The 20,065-nt window shown below is 44.2% G+C and overlaps 1 protein-coding gene across 3 annotated transcripts in view; it reads right to left on the bottom strand.

Annotated features, from left to right (window-relative positions):
- TRAPPC9 (trafficking protein particle complex 9) overlaps nt 1-20,065 on the bottom strand; it is a 1,491,395-nt gene that overhangs the window by 1,428,146 nt on the left and 43,184 nt on the right. For all 3 annotated transcript variants that reach the window (XM_030219557.1, XM_030219566.1, XM_030219550.1), the window contains 2 exons: nt 12,325-12,351; nt 4,706-4,827 (listed from right to left, as the gene is read on the bottom strand). In XM_030219557.1, coding sequence (XP_030075417.1) covers nt 4,706-4,827; nt 12,325-12,351 — 149 coding nt within the window. The remainder of the gene's footprint in view (nt 1-4,705; nt 4,828-12,324; nt 12,352-20,065) is intronic.

Below are 20,065 nucleotides of genomic sequence, written 5' to 3' on the forward strand. Positions count from 1 at the left end.
GTATGCGTTAGTTTGCAGAATTACTGCAAAGCCTTGCTTTTGGAGCAGAGATTTCTGTTCGATACTCTCGTGAGAGGTTGTTTTGTTTTTTTTTATGCTGTTCTGGTTGTAGAAAGGTGGACATTTGAGCTTTCCCAGAATGGCAAAACTTATGTACCTATGCCCATTAGATATGAATGCTGGACTTGATGGACTTTAGGCCTTACCCAGCATAACCATACTTATGTACCTATGGCAAAAATACACAGGAAGTGAGTGAATCCCCTTCCCATTGAAAGAACACTCTGGAGTGAAGGCGCATAGAATGAAAATGAAAAAGGACAAACTTGGCAAATACCTGTAACGAAAAAAGTGAAGTTGTGCCACAGCCACTTGGTGAAGGCAGTGTAGGCAAGACTGTATCTGAATTCAAGAAAGCTTGATATAACATCAGGTCTCTAAGGAAGAGGAAGAGATAGCAGATGGTATGTATAGGCATACTGGACCAAACCAGGATGTTTATAATCTGCCAATGCTGAACTGAAAGAGTAGAGACAAACACGAGTAGATGGTTTGAGGACTTTCCACTATCTTTAAGTGGGAAATATGCAAAATGAAAGGATGACTTTATTCTCTAAGTGACCATATGTCCTGTAAAACCCAGAAGAAAGCTAAAATGAAATATGAGAGGCTTCAAGGCAGTTGGAAAAGAAGGGAAGATATGAATAAAGCATGCCTGCTAAGGCAGCTGAGTGATTGGGAGCTTGGTAGACAGGACTGTCCCTCAGAGAATATGAAAGAGCTGATATATCCCCATGGCATCTGAACAATCTACTGTATGCCTCTAGAGAAGGCTTCTTAAAGTCTGAAAAAGAAAACACTGTATAACACTACAGCCATTGAGAGTGATTGTCTGTTAAGTTCTTAAAACCCTATATAACATCATAGGCATGGAGTAAAATGCTTGAAAGGAACTAAGATATTATGGTCAGAATTGCAAAGTACCAATCAATTGACTCTTAGACAATGTAGTCCTATTCACCAGGGAATGAGAAAGACAGAAATTTACTCTATGCCTATAGAGAAAGTTTCTAAAGTTCTTAAAATACTGTATAATACTACAGCTATTAAGGAAAATGCTTGAAATGAATTATGATATTATGATAAGATGTAGATTTTCCACCAGGCAATGAAAAATGACTGAGCACCAGAAAAAACTAGTGTTAACAGCCCCGTGATACACAAAAATTTAAAACAAGAAAAGCTTGTTATATATCCATATATGAAAGGAGCCCCCTTTCAACCAAATATTGCCTGCTGATGTGAAGAGCATTTTAGAATACACCGTTCAGCACAAGAGCATTTTAGAATACACCGTTCAGCACATACAAAAGTGTACACATCTTGGAGCCGAACTGCTCTATGAACTGCAGCCTTACATTCAGCAGAGAGATCCCCGACTGATAAGACGGAGGGAGAAACAAAATGGCCGCCGTTCACGCCACTGGCCCGGTGGCGATCGTCGACAGCGCACCCGACACCTCCGAACAAGCGGACCCCAGTGGAACGGCGAAGAAACAACAGCCGGCGAAAAAGGCCCCGAAAAAAACGGAGGCAGCACCGGACCCGAAGAAACCTTGAAGGGAGAGCAAAATTTACATGTTCCGGCTGTTTGAACTGCGTGACGCTGACCGACAGCAGCTGTTTGAACTTTTAAGCCATATCGGAAAAAACAGGTGGCCGCGCTTACGCGGTTCGCACCTTTCTTTTTTTTTTTTTTTTTTCATTTGTTTAAACTGCCGCCGCCAAAACGCAAGAAAATGGAGGAAATTAAATCTGACGAGAAAAATCGCTGTTTAAAGTCACAGACACTGAATTATTTTCTTCTATTTGTTTTTTTTTTTTTTTTTTATAACCCCTCAATTATAATAAAACACTGGAGCTGCCTGCTCGTTAGAAGTCTGGGGAAAGAAAGGCTGCTTCTTTGAATTTCCTTTTATTTTATTTAATTCTTTTAAAGCAGCTGCCTGTTAAAAGTGGCTGCCTCTCCCAAAGACGGTACACCTTTCCAGAGAAAGGGACGGCCCTTCCCTGCTAAGCCAGGGAGATGGGGAGGAAGGGGGGTGGACTCGAGACACCCGAGTTTAACACCCCCGAGGCTGTCAAAGAAAGAAGAGAAAGGAAACCCTGTCAAGCCTCTAAATAAGATTCCAGGCACAGAAGAATTATCACAAATATCTGTAATATCTAAAGAGAAAAGGAGAGAGACTAATGGGCTCACTTCCTACCTGCAGGGAGACTGAGAAAATACTGAGGCTAAGGTCACATGGCCAGGGCTCCTATTGGCTCTCTAGAGTCAGAGTTTTTTCTCAGTCTCCACCTGCTGGTAGGCGAGCACAACCCATCAGTCCAATCCTGGTCCGGTCCGGAGGGACGCTAAGGAATTTTGAAATAGTGATTGATGCTCAAAGGAAAATCACTTGTAAATAAGATGTGCGGAAATTCTGCAGGCAAATCAGTAGAGAAAGCGCCCAGAACATGCGTAGAAAAGTCTCACAATAAGCGTCGATGTTATGCGCATGTCCACAGAAAAAAAAGCGGCAACCATGTCATAGGTGCGCATCATATACGTACATTGTAAAATCGCTGTCACATGGAGTTTGCATGACAACTTTTTAACAGTGCTGTTACGTGTGGGACATACAAACATATAATATACATACAGGTGCAAATACTATTAACAAATATTCCACAACAACCTTTTAACACTGTTACATATGGAACACACACATATAATACATGTATATGCACATTTAACATAACCATGCAGCTACTATTAATAAAATGCAAGAAGGACTGCTCCACCGAGAAGTCACCCTCATGCGACAGCTCCAGACCTGCCGGAACATTTTGAATGTTATAGGTAACATCTGCATCACACGAAATGCTCATTTCAATACTAATAAGCTTGTTGTAATACATTTGCATAGGATTATTGGTAGCTGCTACTGTGAACGGTAAAAGCAACACAGAACCCCTTTGTGTATTAGACACTGAATAATGCAAGCACTAGACTGGCTACAACCAGTCTAACTTAAATGTTACAAGCACAGTAAGCTTTAAGAATTTCCCCCTGTGTCTGGTAACAGATCTTGGAGTTTACCTAACCAAAGTATTTTAGTTTCGTTGGTTTTTAATTTCAGTAATTGTGATGAAGCCCAGTTTTTAATCCTGTCAATACAATTTGTCATTGTCAAGAATGATCGATTCAAACTTTCAGTAAGTGGAATCGGAACAAATATGTCATCTGCACAAAAGAGAAGAAGTTAGTCTCTAAGGAGACTGAACTAAGAGCGGTCGTAAAAACATTGAACAAGATAAGCAACAAAGGTGAACCTTGAAGCACCCCACAAGGAGACTGCCGAGAAGAAGAAAAAACACCTTCATTTTAACCTTATATTTCCTAGGCAAGGATTTCTGGAACCAACTAAGTACAACACCAATAACACTCAACTCGCTTAGCTTAGTAATCAGTATTGTCTAATCAACTGTATCAAATGCAGCCAAGACATCAAACTGTAGCAATACTACTTGACCACCAGTGCTAAGAATTTTTTTCACTTGAGAAACTAAGGTCAGAAGTAGATTTTCAGCACTATAATAGTTTCTGAATTCAAACTGAGATGAGTGGAAAATGTTTATCTTATCAAAGTATCTAGATAAATGCAGACTATCAACTTTCTAAAGATTGGTATACTGGCAATCAGCCTACAGTTACTTTGTAGAGTCAAGTCTAAATCAATAGATCAATAGGAATTGGTGCAAGAACAATTTCACCCATTTCAGGTTGAAAATAACCTATTGACAAGATACCATTCACTAAAAATACAAAGGGGGAGTACTGAAGAAACAAGCAGGTCAACAGTCCAATGAACTTTTTTCTTTTCCACCCTAAGTCATCTTCTGCATGGACACACGGGGCTTCTCCTCTCTCCACCCCTGGCAGGAGCCCCACAGGGACTTCTGCCAGCAAGCATCACAGAGTGAAAGTCCATGGGTTAAGGCTAGGGGGTGTGGGAGGGAAGCTACATCAGAAAAAGGATTTGACTACATAGGACTCAGGCCATGGATTGTGCCCTGGGGAGTCAGGTCAACTTCAAGGAAGCCTGTTACACCAATCCAACCTACACCTTCTGCTAGAGGTACAGGAATACTGGAGTGTTTCAAGCAGCACCAGACCTTATACTGAACTCTTGCAGCGACAGCACTGGTATCTCTACCTCCATCTGCTGGTAGGGATATACAGCCCATTTGTCTGGACCGGCCTAGCAGGATAAAAAGGAAAAACGTGTTTTATGTTATAAAGCTTATAGAAAGGAAAATTACAGTTTAAAGGGACCATGTCTAAATGGGTTCAAAGGCTTCCTGGAGGTGAAGTATTCAGGTAGTCAGGATCTGAAAGCACTGATGACAGAGATGACGTTGTAATAATACATAGGATGAGAATTTATTCCTAGTTGTCTGTGACTTGGGTACTATACATGCAATAATAGGGAGGAGACAGATATGACAGAAAAACTAAGCAAAGGGAAGAAAATTTAAAAAAATAAAAATAAACCATGGTAAACATTTACCAGCATATGCTAGGGTAATTATTTTTTTAAATATGTGTTCTTAGACCCAAAATGGCTTTTTACCTCTTAGTTTATCAGAATTTTCTGATTACCTTGCCATAGTAGGAGATGGCCTCTTTATATTTCTCTATGATATCTTCAGGACCGAGACAGTTCTTGGTACGTCCTATTTCTGTGCTGGTGTCTGCATTTATACCATTTGTAGAGAGGGCACCTAAATTGTGGTTTGTAAAAAAGAGAAAGCAGTATAAATTGTTTAAAAAGTTAAATTACTATAAACTGAAAAGTATATACATAAGCTATATTTCAAATATAAAAATGTGGTCAATAAAGGCTTCTACATAATGCAGACGTTCAAGTTAACTAGAGGATACAATGGTCATCAACATAAGCAGGACAGTATACAATAAGAGGTTAGACATCTTTAATTCTGATAGGCCCTTGCTATGTCTCATTTCGTTACATATCTTGATGCCTTATCATAGTAATCAGGGGCTGGAAAAATCCCAGGCATGAGGTTACACAAGTCTACAATTTGGTGCTTAAATACTAGTATGAGATGATGCTGTTGGGGCCCAGGGGAAGACAGTAAAAAAAAATGGCTGCATAAATATCTAAAGGGGGGAGGAAGGCAAGAAACTGATGAGGAACATTTTTTCCTAACTCTTAAAATTTTTTGGCTAGATGGGGAACCTCAATGCCCACAGCAATGGATTGTTCTCATGCAACTCCAGTAACAGATGAGAAAAAGGTCCAGGTTTTACAATCACAATCCAATTCCAGTTCAATTTACAGCACACATGTGCTGCTTTGCACTAAAAAAAACAAAAAAACAAAAAATGAAATCATAAAATAAAATGAAGATTCAAAATAATGCTCAAACAATAATAGTTTCTGCTGATTAAGAAATAACTGGAATCTGACAGCTTAAAATAATTCATGGCTTTGTGTATTGCCTTGGTGCTGCGAGTTGTATTCTACATTCCTATATTACATCTCTTTTTTTTTTTTTAATTTGTAGACGTCTTTATTAAGCATTGTATAAGCAAAACATTGTATACTCAGCTCGATACAATATTCTACACGTATGGTGGATCAGACAGTGAGTACTTAACAGAAGAACGCTCTAACACAATAGCAATGCTCTAACAGTAACTTAATATACTTCAAATTTTTTCCATTTTGTTTTATATAAATCCACCCTTACCCTTATCCCCCCTCTCTCCTCCCCCCCCCTCCCCCCCCACCCTCATCTTCCCTTCCATTCTATTAATACACCTTTTATCCAGAGCACACTTTTAAAAAGGGTTCCCAAACCTTTTTCCATTTGGGCAAAGTTTTTCTTTTCACAGCAGTCAATCTCTCCATCTCACATATGTAGCGCACTTTAGTTAGCCACCTCATCATTGGGGGCACCAGCGGTGATTTCCAATTTTGTGCTAAATGTACTTGGGCCGCATGCAGAGAGCCTCTCAACAAGAGCCACTGATCAGACGTAAAGCCCTCTGGCCTCTTCCCAAGCAAGAAGATCAAAGGATGCCACTGTACAGACCTGCCCACCCATACCTGAAGACGCAACTGCACCCCTCTCCAGTAGGCCTGCGCTTTGGGGCACGACCACCAGATGTGTCCCATAGTCCCCACTTCCCCACAGTTCCACCAGCAGCGCTTTGCTACCTGAGCAAACATGTGATGTAATCTGACCGGTGTCAGATACCATCTATAAAAAAACCTTTATAGCGTTCTCTTGCATAGCCACCACTAAGGAGGACCTCAAAATCCCCTTCTCCAAAGTCAACCAGCCTGTCTCCGGTAGAGTAAACTGTAACTCCTGCTCCCACCTCTTCCTATGTAAGAGGGACGGTTTTGAACGTGTCACTTGATAGGCATACAGGAAGGGTATCATTCCTCGCGTACCCCTCGAATCTACACACACCTCCTCCATCGGATGTGTATCCCGCCTCAGACATCCTATGTAAGCTTGCCCTTTCAAAAAGTGTTGCAGCTGTAGATAAGCATAACGATCACCAGGCCGGAGCCCAAAATCAGCCACCAATGTCTCAAAGGGTACAATAGTCTCTCCTACATGCAGCTGTCCCAACATGTCTAGTCCAGAGTCTGCCCATCTGCAAAAAATGTTATTTCCTATACCAGGCTCAAACAAGTGATTATCCACTATCAGTGCCAGGCCTGACACTGGTGGCTGACGGTCTGGGAACATAAGGTCCCAGTAGTAGAAAGTAGCCTATATAGTGGGCGGGAACCTGTCTACCCTTCCCCTGTGCTTACCAGCAAGCCACATTAGGTGCCCTAGTTTCCGAGAACCCACCAGGGCTTGCTCAATGTCTACCCACAGTTTGTGATCCTCCTTCCTAAACCAGTCTACCGCCGCTCTGGACTGCGCTGCACAATAAAACCAGAACAGGTTGGGCACCCCCAGCCCTCCCTCACGCTTACTCTTATATAGAAGGGCACGGGGCAACCACGGTCTCCTCTGGTTCCATACAAAACAAATCAGAGTGTCCTGCATGCCAGACAGAAAAGATCTAGACAACCGCAAAGGAAGGACCTGGCACAGGTACAAAAGGCTGGGCAAAATGTTCATTTTAATCACAGCAATCCTCCCGAACCAGGATAAGCCCATAGACATCCATCTGTCTAGATCCCTCTGCACCTCCCGCTTGAGGGCTGGATAGTTAACAGTAAACAGCTCAGACAAATTGCCAGGAAGCTTCACTCCTAGGTAACATAATTCACTGTCCTCCCACTTAAAAGCAAAGGACGTCTTCAATGTTTCCATCAATCTCGGCGGTACTCCCACCGCTAATCCAGTAGATTTACTGGCATTTAGTTTATAACCAGATACCCGAGTATACTCCTCTATCACCTTCATTAAGTTAGGAAGAGAGACTAATGGATTTGTTAAGGACAGGAGAACGTCATCTGCAAATAGTGTGATTTTATATTCCTGCGCTCCCACCCTCACTCCAGCAATATCATCATTTTCTCGAATAGCCTCTGCCAAGGAATCCGTCGCCAGAGCAAACAGTAAAGGGGACAACGGGCACCCCTGCCATGTTCCCCAACCCAATGTAAACGCCTCCGAGTTCCCTCCATTTACTCGAACACAGGCCTGCGGCGAAGAGTATAATGCCTGAATCCAGGCTCTATATTGCTGACCAATCCCCGCTCTGTGCAAAACATTGTCCAAGTATCCCCAGTGGACCCGGTCAAATGCCTTTTCTGCGTCTAATCCAAGCAACACCACTGGCCGGGCTTTTGTCTGAGCTGCGTACAGGAGGTCCACTGTTCTCCGGATATTATCCATAGCCTGTCGCTTGGCTACAAAGCCAACCTGGTCCGGGTGGATTAAGCTAGGAAGCACATTCCCCAAACGGTTTGCCAGAACCTTTGCCAATATTTTAACGTCTGCGTTGAGTATCGAGATGGGTCGATATGAGGCACACTCAGTTTTATCCTTGCCAGATTTTGGTATTACAGCCACCCACGCCTCCATCATAGACAGAGATGCCCCTTCTCTCACAGAGTTAATAATCATCGTCAGGTAAGGTGCTAAATCCACCACGTAGGCCTTAAAAAACTCATTTGTAAAACCATCTAAGCCTGGCACCTTCCCCGTCAGTAGCGCTTTAATAACCCGAATTACCTCGTCCACCCGCACCGGTTCTTCAAGTTCCATTCTCTGCAATTCAGACAGGACCGATAATCCCCTGGCCGCCAAATAATCATCTATTTCCCCAGTCTATACCGCAGCATCCGCCTTATATAAGGTCTCATAATATTGGGCAAAACATTTCCTGATCTGTGCTGACTTTTATACCACAACCCCCTTGGCATCCCTTACTCTCAAAATATGCCGATCTGACCTCATCTTTCTTAATTTGGTAGCCAACAGCCGTCCAGGTTTGTTAGTACATTCATAGTGGACCTGTTTTACCCTTGCATGGACAAATTGCAAACTTTCCTCGTGCAGTGAAGCAATCTCTAATCTCACCGCTTGTAGCCTTCGAAAGTCATATACAGAGCCTGATGCCCTGTACCTGGCCTCCAAAGCCCCCAGTCTTTCCATACATTGAGTCAATCGTGCCTTATGGGCCCGGGCCTTCTGACCCGCACGTTTAATAAAGTACCCTCTCGATATTGCCTTAAAGGCATCCCACACCGTCCCCAGTGTCGGTCTCGAGTCCATATTGATATCAGCGTATTCTTTCAAGACTGGGATAAAACTGGCCATGATTTCAGGGTCCTGTAAGAAGCTATTGTTGAGTGTCCATCTCTTTTCTCTCACCTCCTCCCGCAAAGAAGGAATAATAGTCCAGGCCGGGGCGTGGTCTGAGATGGTAATAGGACCTATAGAGGATTCTCCCCCCACCCCATCAGACAATGTTTTATCAAGAAAAATATAATCCAGTCTAGAATAGGAGAGGTGCACTGGGGAATAAAAGGTGTAATCCCGCCCTCTAGGATGTCCCAGTCTCCACGCATCATACAAACCCAGCTCGTCTACAAAGTTTTTCAAAGCACAAGAGATTCTACAGTCAGTCGGAGCAGGAGGAGCCGACCTATCAAGTCCTGGTTGCATAGTAGCATTAAAATCTCCTGCAAAGGCCTGCAGCTCCCTCCGGAGACACAAGAAAAAGCGTTCCTGCCTCTCGTTTGGTGCATATACACTGACCAGTGTATATTCCTCCTGCTCCAGCAAGACATGCAGAAAAAGAAATCTTCCCTCCCTATCCTTTCTCGAGTGCACAATCTGCACCTGGACATCTTTATGGAACATTATAGCCACCTCCCTTTTTTTAGCACCCGTTGAGTCAGAAGCGCAAGCCACCTGCGGGTATTGTTTAAAGGACAATAATCCCTCATGCTTTTTTAAGATGTAGGTTTCTTGCAAAAAAAACTACATGTGGCTTCATCAGACATAGTTCACGCAATAGAGCGTGTCTTTTGTATGGAGAATTCAGCCCCTTTATAAGTGAAAAACTTAAAATCCGCCATTTAACAAGCTCTGATCCAACCAAACTTTTGATGAAAGACACCTACCCTTCCCTAGGCCCCCCCAAGCTGTCTCCCTCCCCCCTACTTCCTGCCCGACCCCCCCCCTTCCCACTCCCCCCTATCCCCCATCTATCCGTCCCCTCCTCTCCGCCATACCTCACCATACCCACTCTCCGCCTCCCACCATCCAGAACCATACAGCACTAATGGGAACAAGAAGGAAGAAACCCCACTAGCCAAACCTGTAACAACAATAAAAAATTAGAACAGAAATAAACATATCCCCCCAATCCCCCCCCCCTTACACATACATTCACATATTTATCCCTCACCATCCATCTTATTAAGTCTCTCATATCAACTCTCCCAAATCAGTCTCTCTTCACTACCTCCGTTAGGGCATCTATTTCCAGACACTGCACTCTCTCCAACCAATCCAGCCGGCAGTCTCTCAGGTCTGGGGTCCCGTATTCTTGGCCGCTTTCTCCACTCTTTTCCACCTCTGGAATCGAGCTTTCATACAGGAAGCCATCCCCACCGGCAGGACTTCTGTCGGAGCCAAACCCGCTTCATGTAAACTTTTCCACGCTGCTCCCACACTTCGGCAACGGAGCTGCTCCCCATTGATCTCGAAACAAATAGCAAACGAGAAGGCCCATCTGTAGGGTATCTTTTCTTTGGTCAAGATCTCTATAGCCGGCTTCATGGCTCTCCTCTGGCTCAAAGTAAACAGTGAGAGGTCTTGGTATATCACCACACATGCCCCTTTAAACTCCAATTTAGGGGTCTGTCGGGCTTTTTGCCATATCTGGTCTTTACAGACATATGTGGTAAACCGTAACACAATATGTCACGGCTTATTGTCTCGAGCTTTACCCAGCGCTCTATGGGCTCTTTCAATGCCCACTGCACTAGGATCAAACTCGACTCCCATCAGCTGTGCGCATATGGCGTGCACCACCGCCGGAACATCTTCCATGTCTCCATTTTCCTGGACCCCTCGGAACCAGAGGTTTTGCCTGCGCCCCCGATTCTCGAGGTCGTCCAGCTTGTACTGAAGTTCCACCGCCTGCTCTCCCATCTTTTTTAAACGCCTGTCCACTTCTTCGTTTTTCTCCGTCTGCTCATCCACCCGCTCTTCTAGGGCTTCCACCGTGCCCCCCAGCTCTCTCAGATCCACATTTAAGGCGTCCACGTGCTCCAGGATCTCTTCCTTGGATGCCAGAATTTCAGCTCTGATAACCTGAAGGCATTTTGTCAGGTCCTGCGGGAGAGCTTGCATGGGGGCGGGATCGTTCCGTTCCTCGCGGGAAGAAGTCGAGCCCGACACCCACACACTCTCCGTGGCTTAGGGGAAGCATGGCGAGCTAGGCCTCGATCCATCTGTCTCGTGGAAAGATGTTCACTTTCCCGTTGCGGCGCACCGATTAATTTTGGTCATGCTGCACTCCTGGGTCAATCACCTGTAGGTTGCTGCCCCTTCGGACACTGGGAGAGGATTTTTATCTCGGATGGCGCCTTAGAGAAGGTGGGGAAGTGCAGAGCCCAGGGGTTAAGTGGCCATTCAGTCTTGTGACGTCACTTCCTCCCTATATTACATTTCTAGTCTCTACTCTACACTTTTTAATACTGTGGCCCACTTAGCTGTATTTATTTATGAGGAGCAATCTAAAAAATCTATTGATAAACTAGATAGTTCAAACTCCCGCTACTGAATGACATATTCCCCCTCATTCTATAAATCTGCATGCACAATTTTATACTCAGTGCACAAAACTGCATGCAGGTTATAGAATAGTGGCATTTAGGCACATAACTTAGTCACTAGTTAGCACAAAGTACCAATAATAACCTGTTTCATTCAATTATAAACATCCAAATTAGCACCCCATCCTCTCTCTCCTCCCTCCCCCACCCTCACCAAAAAAAATCCAGCTGCAGAAATCAACATGTTCTGTAAGAGATTACAAGTTTCCACAACCCAAATTAGTGTTCAGTGCCAGACTTCTGGCTCTGTGCCGCAAAACCCAAGTGGTAGCTCCAGACTCTTAAGGCAGCTTCCCAGTGAGGTGGCTAAGGGAGACTCGTCTCAAATTCCTCCCATCACTATCATAACATGAAACGTAATGCACCACTGTTTCAATGAGGGAACCTAGGGTTACCTCCAATGGAAGATAATTTTCTTTGCTAACAGAAATAATTGTCAAAAACTGCTTTCTTCCCTTATTAATTTTAAGCATGGCACAGTGATCTAAAATAAGCAACTCTGGCTTTGAAGAGGGGAAATGTTTGGTTATCATGTCATATAACCACTCATTTCCAACCAGAAAAATTATATCATGGGGCAGGAACAAAATGCATGCCCTAACGATTCCTCCTCATCCTTGCACTTCATACAATATGAAAAGTCAGTCAGTCCAGCCCTATATGCCATTTTTACTACTACTACTTAACATTTCTAGAGCGCTACTAGGGTCACGCAGCGCTGTACAATTTAACAAAGAGAGACAGTCCCTGCTCAAAGAGCCCATTTTTCTGCCAGATTAGGATCATTAATGCATTTATGCAGAGTTTTTAAAGTTAATCTAACCAGGTCCTATTTGTCATATTGACACAATATCCATACCACAGTATTATTATTCAGAAAAAAAGTTTATATGCAAAATTTATTACAAACATGTGGATGCATTACCTGGATCAATGAGAACTTCTTGAGCGCCTAGAAAAAGAAGCAAAAAAGAACATTCTTCGTTTAGAACTCATCCAAGCTACAGAAAGCCTAGCAATTGAAATCAACAGTCCTGCTACTTACAATGGTTTCAATGCAAAGCAATTCAAGAAAGAAAAACAAAAATATTCATCCCTTATTCATAAATTTGTAGCCGTCACATGTGCAAAACACACCAATTTTTAAAGTGCATTTCCACATTAAAGTTTGTCTTGCAAACTGACCCAGCAACACTAGCCCTATATAATTATACTTGCAATTTGGTGCAGGTAGTTTTGCAGTGAAAACTTCAGTACATACTCATTAAAACGTTAAAAGTATGCATTTGAGTGAAAACTCCACCTCAAACCTGCCCTACGAACAGCTATCCATTATGCAGGTAAAAACTGGATGCGAACTGTGCTTGTATGTGCATTTTTGTCCATATATTAGGATGACAATTTTATAAAAAGGATATTAAAAAAAAAGATCAGCTGCAAAATATCATGTAGAAAAAAAATTCTACACATTGTTAAGAGAGAGACTGCCTGGCCATACTTCCCTCATTGCCTACTTTTTTAGGGAGGCAAGGTTCAGTAACCAGGTCCAGTGACTTCCGAAGTCAAACGTGATTAATATTTCTCATCGACATTTGACTCCTACACAGATGCATGTTTTGGAACACGGGCTGTCCTTTGTTCCCACAGTTTGGCATAATTCTTTTTCTACACGTATCGACTTAGCTCGTATTTTTTGGAATTTACAAGTAAAACTACATTTTTCACAACACAGTAATTCTACATGGGAAAATGCCATTAGTCGTAAAAAATCACGATGGATTCCCCCTGGCCCTATGGACCCCCATATAGTGATGTTTAAGGCACTAGTGTTGAGGGATCTAGAAAATTTAGAATCTCAAAGTCAGGATGGGAGGAAAAAGCTTGTTAACTTTACTAAGACTAAACGTAAAGCATTGCAGGAATTGTCTAACGATCCAACTATTATTATCCATCCTGCAGACAAGGGGGGGGATCCATCGTGGTCCAAGACAGGGAGTCTTATGTCACAGAAGCATGACGCCAGTTGATGGATAATCGCTACTATCAGCCATTGTTAGAAGACCCCAGTAAGCCATCACAAACTATCATCGGGAACATAGTGGATGAAGCAGTGACTGTGGGTTATTTGACAAAGGCGGAATCTCGCTTTCTCAAACCAGCGAATGTAAGAACGCACGTATTTTACACTGTTCCAAAGATCCACAAAAGTTATTCCAATCCCCAGGGGCGCCCTATAGTGTTGCCCAGTGGCACTATTTTAGAGCCATTATCCAAATTTTTGGACCACTTTTTACAACCGTTTGTCACAAAAGCTAAATCAAACATCCGTGACACTGCTCATTTTTTGAGAAATCTATCGGGGTTAGTGGATGTGGTGCCGGAGGCATGGCTTGTTACTCTGGACATTGAATCGCTATATTCAAATATTCCCCAAGAAGCAGCACTAATTATAGTAGAACAAACATTATTAACAAGGACAGAAGGTCAGCAAATTCCCTCAACATTCTTGATAGCTTTGGCAAAACTTGTACTGGAGAAGAACTATTTCATGTTTGACTCTCAGTTCTTCTTACAGATGAAGGGTGTTGCCATGGGCACAGCTGCTGCCCCCAATGTGGCCAATTTATGTCAGCAATTTTGAAGAACGTCATCTTTACAATACCGACTGGTTTTCAAATATTTCTCATTGGTATCGGTTTATTGACGATATTTTCTTCATTTGGTGATCCACTGAACATCATTTATCCCAATTTTTGGGTTGGATAAATACTATAGATCCTTGTCTAAAATTCACTATGACAAAACATGCGACCAATATTGCTTTTCTTGATACTTGGATTTACAAAGTGCATGGAGAATTACATACCACAGTCTATCATAAACCTACAGATCGCAACACCTCGTTATCATTTACCACTACTACTACTACTAATCATTTCTATAGCGCTACTAGACATACGCAGCGCTGTACACTTGAACATGAAGAGACAGTCCCTGCTCGACAGAGCTTACAATCTAATTAGGACAGACAAACAGGACAAACAGGACAACAATAGAGAGGAGGAGTTTCTCTAGAGAGAAAGGCAATATGATATAGGTTCCAGCAGCAGGAAATGTGGGGAGGGGAAGCTAAAAATCAGAGGGCTTCTAGAAGAGCTGACTGAACCTACAGAGACAGAGGATCCCAGCTCAGTGGAGCCAGTGCAGCTCATAGAGGTAGAACTGGCTGTTAGAAGCCCTGAAAACTTTGAGAGCATTCCTCCTCCTCAGCAAGAGTAAAATATGGACATCAGCCCTTGATACTAAAAAGAATCTTTAAGGCTGTCTTCTGAAAGAGCAAGATATTGTGTGACTTTGTCTTTACGCAGACTGAGAGGGTCAGTAAGCTACTAATAACACTGAAAGAGTGGTCTGCTTTCAGACTCTTGGTGAATCTGAAATAGGTCACCACTCTAGCCAAAGCTGAAAGGGACTTGAACCTTACTTATCTACATCATCTGACTCGACCATTGGTCTTATACTGCTTGGGAACAGTAAGTATGTCCAAAGGAAAGGCAAACGCCTGGCTGATCTGCTGGGCAAGAAGAAAAAGGAATCCCTGGATTAATCTGTGGACAGGTGTGTAGTATAGGGTCCCATCTCAGGGAGCTTTGATTCATATGGGCGGATGGTGGTGATGCCCCAGCAGAGGCATGGAAGTAGCTCATGGTTCTACGAGTGCCTGGAGGGAAATCGCAGTGGGTATGTTACCCAGGTAGCTAGCCCATGGAAAAGGCAAGACCCTGTCTTTCAATCCAGAGAAAAACATGTGTGAGCTTGCAGTTAGGTAGGCCATGAATGCGTAGTGGCACTGGTGGACACTGGAGCATGAGTTTCTATTGCCTGCATCCAGACAAGGGGGTTCCTCCCAAGGGACTCTATGAAATGCAGACATTCAGTAGAGAAACCCATACTGGAGAAAGCAGCACAATGTGCCAGGCGCCTGCTATGTCACAGATCAGGGAATTTTAAGTGGATACAAAAACGTTAATGCCCTTTCCTTACTGATTCCTTAGCGAATCGTTAAGAAACGGGCATGCATCAAGGAAATTGCATGCAAATGAGCTGGTCGCTGCTAGCTCATTTGCATGGGATTTCCTTCCAAACCAGTCAGCCAGCTGAGCATGCGCAGAGCAGCCAAGCGTTATGCTGGCTGCTCTGCGCATGCCAAGGACATCCTTTATGGACATCCTTCACTCCAAACAAAAAAAAAGTCGTCCCCATAATCGTTGCAGACTTTCACATGACAAAGACGTCCTTCACTCAAAAAACAACAACAACAAAAGAAAAAGGACGTTCCTGACGAGCAGGAAACTTGTCAGTAGCCTGAAACCTCAGAACAGAAAGAGTGCTGAAAAGAGCCCCAGTTAATTTAAGTGCTGCTGCTCTTCACTTGTGTAACATTTCCATTGTTTACTGCTTTGCATGTTAAAGGCAGGCTTACATCAGGCAATTAGGAAGAACTCTCTGAAGAAAACTGACCACAACCACAGTTCTCTCAACAGTCCCCTCCAAGGTTGTTTTCAGCTTGCGCCCCCCCCCCCCCCCCCCCCCCACACACACACACACACAGGATCGGGACGTGCGAGGACGTCCAAATCAAAATTTTTTGGACGCCCCTCCCTCCAGGTCTCTCTCAGCCAATCATAACGCGTTTAGCTGATACTGGTAACAGCTAAACGCGCTGTGATTGGCTGAGAGAGACCTGGATGGAGGGGCATCCAAAAAGTTTTGATTTGGACGTCCTCGCACGTCCCGATCCTGTGGGGGGGGGGGGGGGGGCACAAGCTGAAAACAACCTTGGAGGGGCTGTTGAGAGAACTGTGGTTGTGGTCAGTTCAGGCAGGTAAGAAAAAGACGTCCAAGAAGGACACCCATCACAAAAGCTGAAGGAAGACGTCCAGCTCGTGTTAGGAACTTGGACGTCCCTGACGAGCACTTGAGATTTTTTTTTTTTTCCTTCCGATTCCCTCGCAGCAGCCCCAACGAGAGGTGCAGTGTGTCAGCAAAGCTTCCCAGAGAAGCCACGCTCGCTCCTCCCTCCCTCCACACCCGGCTGCTCCCTACCTTCCATGTGGCAGCTGGAAGCAGTGAGCCACATACGATTAATCTGACTTCTCTAAACTGACTGCAACTTCGAGGAGATGCACCCCGTTTAAAGCATGTAGTCCTTCTCTTGGCGAAAGCTGCAAACGTCCAAGTGCTTGTCAGGGACGTCCTTTTTTGTTTTAGTGAAGGACGTCCATGTTAGGCACTTTAGAAGGACGTCCCTGACGAGCACTGGACATTTTTGGAGATTGCTGTTCAGCTCTGCAAGAAATTTTTTTTTCTACTACTACTACTACTATTTAACATTTCTAGAGCGCTACAAAGTGTACGCAGCGCTGTACAAACACAGAAGAAAGACAGTCCCTGCTCAAAGAGCTTACAATCTAATAGACAAAAAGTAAAGCATTTAAATTTAAAATATTTAAGCAGTCAAGCACAAGAGAACAGTCACAGAAGGACAGAAGATGTTGAAGGGTGGTCAGTGTGATTAGGTGTAACTCTGGTTGGAGTAGTGGGAGAAGGTGATAGAAGAATAGAAATGGGTGAGGTAAAGTAATGAGTGGGTTGATAGGGAGGTTATATAAGACATGTCACTCTAGGGGTGGGTGGGTAGAGGGGTAGGGTGGGTGGAAGCAGGAGAAGGTATTCTCTGCAGCCTATCTGTGAGATGGAAAATGCTCTCTGAAGCTGCTGCTATAAGTTGTTAGTTTTCTCTCCCTGAAAGAGATCCAAGCCACATTTTTTTTCCTTCCGATTCCCTCACAGCATCCCCAACGAGAGGTGCAGACCTCCTGTTAATTTTTCCACGGTAAGGGGATCGGAAAACAGTAGTGCATCTCATTACAATACGAATTTTACTCATTATAATACTAATTTGCTCATCTGCATTCCATTTTCATTAGTTGCTACCGTTGACAAGACAATGCCCTTTTGTGCATGTCCTGGTTTACTACTTGCACGTTAAACTGGCTAGAACCAGTTTAAAACCCACGTTGCTGGCTCGTTAACTTTAGTGCATCTGGCCCTAGGATACTATGGGATCATCCTAAGATAATTCTGAGAATGGGAACTACTTACCAACTGTGGTGGCTAGCAAACATCCCACCTGTCTGTATATGGGACTATCCTCAAAATCTCCCAAGGAGCTTATCCCTCCCTGCCCATTCACAGCATCCCACCAAAATTCACAAGTTGGTAAATGCCCTTTCAGAAACAGAACCTGTATACAAAAGGACCACACAGAGTCAGCCAAGACAATATGCAGAACTTCATTCAATTGCCACCATTCTCAGCAGAAGAGACCACATGTCAAACAATATCCTAAGAGCTCGCAATGATATAAAGAGATGCGAGAGTACCATGCAGGACTTGCTAGAGGCAGAAGTCACTGAGGAGTGGTGTTCTGCTTTTAACAATCCTGTTTGGTCAGTGAGGAAACGTAAAAAGGTAAACTGAAAATTAACACATTCTAGAGTACTTAATAGCCAGTTCAACGACAGCAGCTTCCCTATAGAACATCTTATTGTCATTAAGCCCACCATACATTTTATCCAGTACTGAACATTCCCAACTGCTTCTTTTCTATTCCCAAGTCAAAGTCATAGCTTTCATTTACGGTACCCAATAGTACCGTTTTACCAGAATCCCAGGTGGTTTGCAACATTCGCTGAACAGCAAATGATTGTCTAAGAGTGCTTCATCTAACGACTACCACCAGTATTGTAGATGACATTCCAATAGCAGGAGGTTAAAGAGATGCCACACATTTGTTATTTCAGTAGTGGCTGAAATCAGGGTTCAAAGAAAACAGGGCAAATGTGTAAATGGCCCAAATAAGAAGCTGAGTCAGAGTGGGTGGGACAGACCAGAGTGCACTCCAGGGAAGGAAGCTCTAAAGAAGATACTATGGAAGGTACACAGCAAGTGGGGTGGGGAGTTGAAACGCTGATATTGACAGGGAGGGAGCAATTTTGGACCCCAGAGATAGGAGGGAGGAAAAGAGAGAGAGAGAGAGATGCAGATCCAGCTGAGGGAGGGACAGCTGGAGGAAAGCTTCATCTTATATCATGGTCACAGCATTTTTGTTTATTTTTAGTTGCAAAACAGCCCTCGACTTACGCTTGAAGTTGACTTGTAGCCCAGTACATACAGTACTTTATCATTAGAAAAACTTTAACAGTAATGGTAAAATTATGTATCATACCTGACAATTTTCTTTCCATTAATCATAGCTGATCAATCCATAGACTGGTGGGTTGTGTCCATCTACCAGCAGGTGGAGATAGAGAGCAATCCTTTTGCCTCCCTATATGTGGTCATGTGCTGCCGGAAACTCCTCAATATGTCGATATTCAAGCTCCATCCGCAGGACTCAGCACTTAGAGAATTACACCCACAAAGGGACACTCTGCCCAGCTCACCACCGCCGAAACGGGGAAGGGGAATTAACCCAGCTCATCCCCACACAAGTGGGGGAAGGGAATCCGTCCAGCTCATCCCCGCGGAGCGGGGGAGGGACACCACCCCGCCGATGCGGGGGGAATCTGGCTTATCCTGCAACCGCAACCACGGGAGGAGCTGACTGACCCTAACACCGCCGAACCGGGAGGGGTACAAAGCTGCCCTACTGCCGCACGAAGCGGGAGGAAGCGCCGGCAGAATTTAAGTCTCAATCCAGCCCCGTAAAACGGAGGGGAGAGGAATGCAGCAGCTCACTGTAACACAAATTCGTCTCAACTCTTGAAGAATCCATTGAAAAACTTGAACACGAAGACCTCCTGAACAGGAACTGAAGACTAAACTTGAACCTGAAATGCAACCAGAATATAAACAATACAGATATCTGGGAGGGACTATGGATTGATCAGCTATGATTAATGGAAAGAAAATTATCAGGTATGATACATAATTTTACCTTCCATATCATCATGCTGATCAATCCATAGACTGGTGGGATGTACCGAAGCAGTACTCACCCAGGGCGGGACATAGAAATCCCTGACCGCAACACTGAAGCTCCAAACCGGGCCTCCGCCCGAGCAGCCACAGTCAAGCGGTAATGCCTGGAGAAGGTATGGGCCGATGCCCAAGTTGCCGCCTTGCAAATCTCTTCCAAGGAGACGGACCCGGCCTCTGCCATCGAGGCCGCCTGAGCTCTAGTGGAGTGAGCCTTCAGCTGGATAGGCGGCACCTTCCCCGCGGCCACATAAGCCGCTGCAATGGCTTCCTTGACCCATCTTGCCACTGTAGGCTTAGCAGCCTGCAGACCCTTATAAGGACCTGCAAACAGGACAAACAGATGATCCGACTTCCGGAAATCATTGGTCACTTCCAAGTATCTGATGATGACTCGTCTCACATCCAGATATTTGAGAGCAGAGTATTCCTCTGGGTAGTCCTCCCTACGAAGGGAAGGGAGACAGAGCTGCTGATTCACATGGAAGCGAGAAACAATCTTGGGCAGGAAGGAAGGCACTGTGCGAATAGACACTCCTGCCTCCGTGAACTGCAGAAAGGGCTCTCGACATGAGAGTGCCTGGAGCTCGGAAACTCTTCTGGCTGAAGAGATAGCCACCATA

Source organism: Microcaecilia unicolor, chromosome 1, assembly GCF_901765095.1.
Source record: "Microcaecilia unicolor chromosome 1, aMicUni1.1, whole genome shotgun sequence".
In the NCBI taxonomy this organism is placed as follows: domain Eukaryota; kingdom Metazoa; phylum Chordata; class Amphibia; order Gymnophiona; family Siphonopidae; genus Microcaecilia; species Microcaecilia unicolor.